The sequence below is a fragment of the Neomonachus schauinslandi genome, chromosome 5 (genome assembly GCF_002201575.2).
Source record: "Neomonachus schauinslandi chromosome 5, ASM220157v2, whole genome shotgun sequence".
NCBI lineage: Eukaryota > Metazoa > Chordata > Mammalia > Carnivora > Phocidae > Neomonachus > Neomonachus schauinslandi.
In genome coordinates this window covers 175,308,169-175,315,614 of record NC_058407.1, presented here as the reverse complement: position 1 = coordinate 175,315,614, position 7,446 = coordinate 175,308,169, and the positions used below count along the sequence as shown (strand labels likewise).

The 7,446-nt window shown below is 66.6% G+C and overlaps 1 protein-coding gene across 1 annotated transcript in view; it reads right to left on the bottom strand.

Moving 5' to 3' along the window:
- Positions 1-956: 956 nt before the first annotated feature.
- TMEM184A (transmembrane protein 184A) overlaps positions 957-7,446 on the bottom strand; it is an 11,084-nt gene continuing 4,594 nt past the window's right edge. The window contains exons 2-9 of the mRNA XM_021680157.1: positions 7,108-7,353; positions 4,753-4,918; positions 4,361-4,451; positions 4,174-4,249; positions 4,004-4,095; positions 2,681-2,850; positions 1,909-2,103; positions 957-1,228 (exon numbers count right to left, since the gene is read on the bottom strand). Of these exons, the coding sequence (XP_021535832.1) occupies positions 993-1,228; positions 1,909-2,103; positions 2,681-2,850; positions 4,004-4,095; positions 4,174-4,249; positions 4,361-4,451; positions 4,753-4,918; positions 7,108-7,353 (1,272 nt within the window). The 3' untranslated portion in view covers positions 957-992. The remainder of the gene's footprint in view (positions 1,229-1,908; positions 2,104-2,680; positions 2,851-4,003; positions 4,096-4,173; positions 4,250-4,360; positions 4,452-4,752; positions 4,919-7,107; positions 7,354-7,446) is intronic.

Here is a 7,446-nt window from a genome sequence, read left to right as displayed (position 1 = left end):
GGGCCTGCGTCCATCTGTGGCCTTCATGGACCCACTGCAGGCGGGGCTGGCCAGAGGCCCATCTTATGGAGGAAGCTGAGCTCCTAAGGGAAGGGGAGTGCCTTGGGTCTCCTGCGGGGGCACAGGGAGCGCCCTGGGTCTCCCGCGGGCACGGGGAGTGCCCTGGGTCTCCTGCGGGGGCATGGGGAGCACCCTGGGTCTCCCGGGGGCATGGGGAGCGCTCTGGGTCTCACGCGGACACAGGCCAGGGCACTCGGTCTTCCTGTGAGCTCTGTGCCCCTCTCTGCTCTGAGCAATGATCCGGACCCTTCCCCCAATGGCAGACTTAGCACAGTGGGGCTCGTCTGACCGCCCCACTACAGTCTGCCCACCCGGGCACTGACCTGTGGGAACAGAGGCCACTGGAGTCACTAGAAAACCCAGGTGTTTATGTATAAATAAGTGTGATTCGTCCGTAAGCCCCATGTCCTCTGCGGGCTGCTCAAGGTGAAGGTTCTGTGCAGGTGGCCCCTGCACCTCCCGGACCCTTGTCAGGCACACTGGGGCAGGGGCTTTTCAGGAATCTCCACGGCTGGAGGGGTGCGCAGGGGCTTGGCAAGGCCCAGCTGGGTCCCCCACCATGACCGCCTGTCCGCGCCTGCGCAGCTCCCGTGTTCTCAGGGCGGGCTGTCTCGCTCTCCTGAGGCCGTCCTTCCCTGCAGGGGCCCAGCCTGGAAACTGTCCATCCAGCAGGGCCCTGCTGGTGCCCGCCTCACAGCAGCCCCCTGAGCAGACGGCCAGGGGAGCCCAGTGGGTCCCAGGCTCCTCAGATAAGCTCAGACGTCCCCTCCCAGGGCCACGAGCCCGCCGGTGGGAGGGAGGCTGGGAGGTGGCCCCACAGGCCTGGCAGGAGGGCTCCCAGAAGGGGCTTCACTGTGGGTGAGGGGCCCTGTGCTTGGCCGGAGGCCCGGGCAGCCTGGTCTCAGCCAGGTGGCTGGTGACCCGTGGCTCTCCTACAGCTCCTCTAAGGGGATCAGCATCCGTTTTTCCACGTTCCGACTCTTCCTGACCCCACCGGAGCCTCCTGCCACACTGGGGTGGGGGCCGGGGCTCGGGGCCTCGTGTGTGGCCTGCTGGGTGTACTGCTGGTAGGCCGGTGAGAAGTTGTGGACCGCGTCCTGCACGATGTCCTGTGGGCTTATGGTCTCCTTGAGGCCACTGGAGATACTGTGCATGGGTGCCTCGGGGGCTGGGGGCAAGCAGCACGTGTGGGGGTCGGGGTGCCCCAGACCCGTCATTTCCCCCTCAGGCGCCAGCCCCGGAGGCATGGCCCTGCTCCCCGCCGGCCTCCAGGCTGCCCAGGCGCTGGGCTCGGCCGGCGGGGGGTGACTTCAGGACCTCTGAATCCCGGCCCGGCTCCTCCACCCTGGGCCTGTTCCAGCCCAGACCCCCAGGGGCCACAGAGACTGCCTTGGCGGGCTCCTGCCTTCTCTCCAGCCTGGAGTGAGCCCTTCACACTCGTGGTTACGCCAGACTGCTGGAGGAGGTGCAGGCCGTCCCTGCCTGAATGGGTCATTCCCTAGGGATGCCCAGGCCCCTGGGTGTGGTGGGCAGGGCACCCCAGGCTTGGGAGGCACCAAGCCCCCCATCCCAGCAGGGGCCGTGGGGGCCCAGACGTCCAGTCCAGCCCATCTCACTCAGAACTCAGGGCCTGGGCCAGATGCAGATGTGGCACTTGTCTAGGGCGGGGGTCCTCCCAAGGGGCTGTCTCTCTGTCTGTGGGGTTGAGATCCCCTGGGCCCATGTATGGGATGGGGGCCAGAGATGTGGTGCTGAGGGTGCCCAGAGGATGCAGGGCTGGCTGTGCCCCTCCCCAGGCCCACCCTCCACATGTCCCTCCCCTACGCCCGCAGAGCCCGGCGGGCATACCTGGTGAGTTCTTCTTCTCTGCATACACCTGGCAGGTGAAAGCATAGCGCAGGGCAATGGAGGCAAACAGCATCTCGATGCAGATGATGAAGTTCTGGTAGCCAGCGGCCACCGTGCCGGCCCCCACCTTGCTCCCATCGATGACCTGGACCTCAGGGATGACCCCACACTTCTCCAGGATGGCCAGCAGCATCCCTGGGGGATGGTGACAGCCACTCAGGCACCCGCCCTACACAGGCCTCGGGAGCTGGGTGGGATCTGTAGGGGAGGACGAGGTTCCGGCCCTGCAGAGGCACCTCTGGCCAGCCCTGGGACATCCCATCCATGTGGTCCATTCCATGGAGGGGGAGGCTGATGTTCAGGGGTGTGGGTGCCTCCAAAGCCAGGGTCGTGGCACAGTGGGCATCTGGGAGCTCCCCACGTGTCTGCCCTGACCTCCCTGATCCCAGAGCTGGAGCCCGCCCCTAGCCCCACCCCGCACTGTCTGGTGGCCACCCTCCCCTGCACGGTGGGGCCTGGGAGCGCGCCCAGCCTGGCCCCGGTCCTCTGCCTGACCTCTCCACCCACAACGGGCCAGACCCACGGGATGGGGCCTCGCCATTTCCCCCCACGCCAGGGGCTGTATTGCTTCCGGCTGAGGGGGGCGGTGGTTCTGACCTGTGCTCTGGCCAGGGAAGCTGGGGCCAGGCCTGAGGGCATGTGGGGAACTGGGGGCGGAGGTGGGATGGGGACAGCCTCTAGGCTCTAGCTGCTGCCCCCACAGCCCACCCACCCTGCCAGAAAGAGAGGAAGATGACGGCCTTGATGGTGAAGAACTTGAGGACGGGCTCGAAGGGCTGCAGGAGCTCCCTGGTGGCGAAGTAGAAAAGGAACAGGGCGTAGAGGGCCAGGCTGACGGAGATGTTGTAGATGAGGGTGATGTAGAGGTAGCCGCTGTGGATGCTGGAGCCAGAGCAGGTGCCGGGGGTCAGGGTGGGCCCCGTGCCCCATGTCCTCCCTGCTGTCCCAGCCTGGGCACCAGCAGTGACCCAGACCTAGACCCTCCCTGCAGGGTGGGTGGGCGGTACCCGAGCACAACAACCAGGGAGCTGGGGGTGCCGGCGTGGGGCCCCTTGTGGGGAGTCCCAACACAGCAGTAAGGATGTAGCCCTTCTCCCTACGAAGCCCCCCCACCATCCCTCTTCCCCTGTCCACCTGGGCGCGGCCCATTCCTTCGGGCCTGGACTCTACATTGTGGACACATGGGCGGGTGTGTGCCAGTCTGTGAGCGTGTACGTGATGTGTGTGCACCCTGTGGGTGTGTTCACACGCACATGTCAGCACTGTGTGCACATGAGCATGTGAGCGGGTGTGTGTGTACACGTGAAAGCACTCGTGTCTGCTTGTGTGCACAGGCTCGTGTGTGTGCATGTGAGCGTGTGTGTGTGTGTCTGCTTGTGTTCACGGGCTCGTGTGAGTGCATGTGTGCATGTGTGTGTGTATGTGCATGGGCTCGTGTGAGTGTGCATGTGTTTGTCTGCTTGTGTGCATGGGCTCGTGTGAGTGTGTGCATGTGAGTGTGTGTGTGTGTCTGCTTGTAATCACGGGCTCGTGTGAGTGCATACAGGTGAGCATGTGTGTGGGTGTTTGTGTGCTTGTGTGCATGGGCTCGTGTGAGTGCATGTATGTGAGGTGTGTGTTTGTGTGTGTGTTCATGTGGACTGTTTGTGTAAGCGCGCGCGTGTATGTGTGTGGACCTGGTGCAGGGCTCCTTCCGGGGTGTGGGGGAGGCACTGCCCGACGGCTCCCTGGGCCTGAGTGCCTGAAATCCCCCCTCACTCTCCTTGGGGTGGGCGGGCTGCAGGGTGGGGGCTAGGGGAGGGAGCCCATGGCCACCGAGGCTGCGCAGCCCCGGCACCCCGCAAACAGGGACCCGCTCCTCTGGGTCTGTTTGCCGCGGCCTTGCCCTGGCAGTCTCCCGAGAGCGGGGGAGGCCTGTCCGGCACACGTGAGGACTCGGCCCTGTGCTGAGCGCCCCCCGGCCTGGGGCCCGCACCCCCCGCCCCCCGGCAGGCCGGCCCACCCCCTCCCAGCCCGCACGGCAGCCAGGCCTTACTTGAAGTCCCCGTCGTGGTATTTGCCGAACGCCTGCAGGACGATGGTGACCAAGGCCATGATGGGCTTCACAATGCAGAACTGCAGTGTGGCCTGGGGGGGAGGGAGGCATGGGGTGGTCCGGCGGGTGGCTGGGAGGGGCAGGGTAGGGCAGGCAAGCCCCCCACTCACCTGCTTGCAGAAGCGCAGGAAGCCGATGGAGTAGGACATGCCCTGCAGGCAGCAGGTGCCGTAGAGGCAGCTGGACCTGGGGTGTGCAAGTCCGTGAGGCAGGGCCCCCGGGAGGACCTGTCCCCAGCCCGGCCCTGCCGCCCGGGGCGCGGAGGGGCCCCTGTGGGCTCTGGGGCGAGACGCTTACCGGATGGGCTTTCCCCGAATCTCAGCCATGATGGCGCTCTCGCCCCCCAGGTACTGGAAACACAGGCTCAGGAAGCTGTAGATGACAAAGGCTGCAGAGCAGAGGGCCGGGGTGGGCGGCAGTGAGCCTGGGCTCCCCGGGGCCCCCCACTCCCCTGCCCTCGGCTTCGGGACCACCCGCCGTCCCCGCTGACCCCCGGCCGTCAGCAGTCCCTGTGGCAATGAGGCCCCACCCCGTCAGGGCCCAGGCAGGCCCAGCTACAGGGCCCCTCCGCTCGGCGTCCCCGATCCCGACCATCAAGCGGCCCCTTCCCACAGGGCCTCCCGAGCTGGCCGTGGCCTCTCCGGGCCCTCCCCGGATCTCGCCAAAGCCTGGATCCGGGCGGCGCTCACCTTCGTAGCAGTCACGCACCGAGTCGAAGTAGACGTAGTGCTGGTGACCCCCCAGGAGGAGGAGGCTGAGCCAGGAGTCGAAGGCGTAGATGGGCACGATGAAGAGCAGGCGGATGATGTAGCGCTGCTCGTTGGGGACCGTGTAGGAGCGCAGGTGCAGGTAGATCTGGGCAGGCAGAGCAAGGGCAGGCTTGTGGGGGACGATGGGCACACGCCCCCGCTGTGCGGAGCAGGGGGCAGCGTTGGGGGCAGCGCGAGCTTCCCAGGCGCGGCTGGCCCCTTCTTCCGCATACTCTGCCGCGGCAGTGCTCGCTCGCTCGTGCACTTACTCGTGTGTTCATTCATTCGGGGAGAATTTCCCCGGGGGGGGGGCGGCCGTGGCCCCGGAGTTTCGCATCTCAACGTGGGCAGGCATCCAAAGGGCTGATCCCCTGGAGCCCTTTCCGGGATGTGCCCCATGGAGCAGGTTACATCCGGAAAGAAAAGGTCTGTGTACGAGGATGCGACCCAGGGGACCACGCGGTGGGGCGGGCGGGTGTCTGCAGAGCAGCCCCACCAAGGGGTCTCAGCCAGCCAGTAAAAGGGGCGTCCCAAGATGCCCACGTGGGGACCTACTCTGAGATAACGGGGCGTGTAGGCATCAGATGACAAAGCAGGTGCAACCCCATGCGTGTTGGAAACACATGGTGAACACAGAAGGAAAGATGGCTGTCCTGTCCCTGGACGGTAGGAAAATACGGCTGATTATAGTTTGTAGACCTTTCTTGATTTTCCATGACTTCTGCGGGGAGGGGGAAAAGTAGTGAGAGGGTCCTGAAGAGGTGGAGGCTCAGGGGAGCGGGGCACACAGCACCTCTGGAAGGCTTCCTGGAGGAGGTGCCGCTGAGCACAGGTGGAGAGAGGGCCGTGGGAGGGCAGGCTGTGTGTGGAGCCCCGCGGGCACCCAGCTTCAGAGGGCACAACGCAGGGAGTGGCGGGGGCGGGTTGGCGTCCGGAAGAGTCCTTATCAGTCCCTCACTCCCCCGCTGGTGCAGTGGGCGGGGCCCGGCATGCCCAGCCATTGGGAGACGTGGATTCTGTCCCGGGGCTCGCACTGCCTGGCTGGGTGGCCTTGGCCCCCTCGGTCCTCGCCCGCCTCACCTTCCCGTCTTGAAAGCCAGAGGCTGAGTCCCTCTCTGTCCTTGCGGGCTGCCCTCCTGTCACGGCGGCCCTGGCCGTGGGGGTGGGGGCGGGAGCTGCAGCCCTGGGGTCCCTGTCTGCCCCATGCAGGGGTGGGGCCCCAGGAGTCACAGACAGACACACAGACACATGCGCGGTCCCCACAGTGCAGGGGTTAGGCTCACACAGAGCGGGAGTCCGGGATGCCCACCCAGGACTCTGGGGCCTAGCCCCGTAAATCACAGGCTACCCCAGACCTAACCCGGTCCACTGCCAGGGAGTAGGCGGGTCCACCACACAAGTGCGCTCGCACCACCCACCGGTTCAGTCTTCCTGTCCAGGGGCCTGGGAGCAGCTTGGTAAGACTCAGGGCCAATCCCGCCTCCTCTGGGCAGCCCTCCCGGGTGGCCCCTGCTCCTCTTGGCTGTACTGTGCCCCCCCCCCCCCGCCCCCAGCCCCTCTCACGCACTTGGGTCTACTTCTGTTGTGGTTGTTTGAGGCCGAACAGCAGGTGGCTCTCACTGTGATGGGAGTCTGCTCACCCTCCCTGCCCACCAGCCTGCTGACGGCCCCTGCCCCGGGCCCACGTCCCCACTCATTCCCTCCCCATCCTGCAGGCCGGCTCCGCTCTCGGCCCCCCCGACAGCCTGCCCTGGCTCCCCACACCCCCCAGGTTGAAGGCCAAGCTGCCGCACTGACGTTCAAGGTCCCTCTCTTTTGTCCTGAGTGCGCCTTGTCCAGACAGCCCCGTCCCTGGTCTGCACCTCACGCTCGCCCCACATGGCCAGCGCGTCTTCCTGGGCCCCCCGGCCCACACCCTGGTTCCTCCCTCGCTGCCGGGCCTGGCCATCCCCCCTCGGAGGGGCTGCCCCATCTGCCCAGTGGTCACCGCGTGGGGCTGGGGGCTTGTGGGGCTCTCCTCTACTCCCCTGAATCTGGTGTGCTCCCAGCCAAGCTCCATCCCTGGCAGAGACCTCCCACCTTCAGGCCTGGCTCCCACATGCAGCTTTCTGGAGAAAGCCCCCTCCCCTGCCCCTGTGCCCTGGCCTGATGAAGCGTCTGAGAGCCCTCCACGCAGCCGGGCCTCTGGTGGCCGCCGCCAGCCCACGGCTTGAGTCCCAGATCGCAGCAGGGCCAGCCAGGGCCATGTCCCGTGGAGAGTGGGGTCCCAAGAGAGGTGCAGAAGGGAGGGCCTACCTGGTGGCAGGTGAGCACCAGGGCAGTCCACACAAAGACCCCCGAGACGCCGCGGGCCAATGCGGTGGTGAGGAAGAGCCGGGAGGTGCCCTGAGAGCTGTTCCCCATGGGGTCTGTCTGTGGCCCGGCGGGCACGGAGGACGCAGAGGGCACGGTGGGCATGGCAGGCGGGGGGCCAGGCTGTGGCCAGGTTGCTGACACCAGGGGGCCGCGGGCTGTTCCCAGGAGCCCTGAGGCATTAGTCATCTGCAGAGGTGAGGGAGGACACAGGGAGGAGTGAGGGCAAAGGTGCGCCAGGCAGCGCAGGCAGCCCAGGCAGCCCCAGGGCCAGCCGGGGGG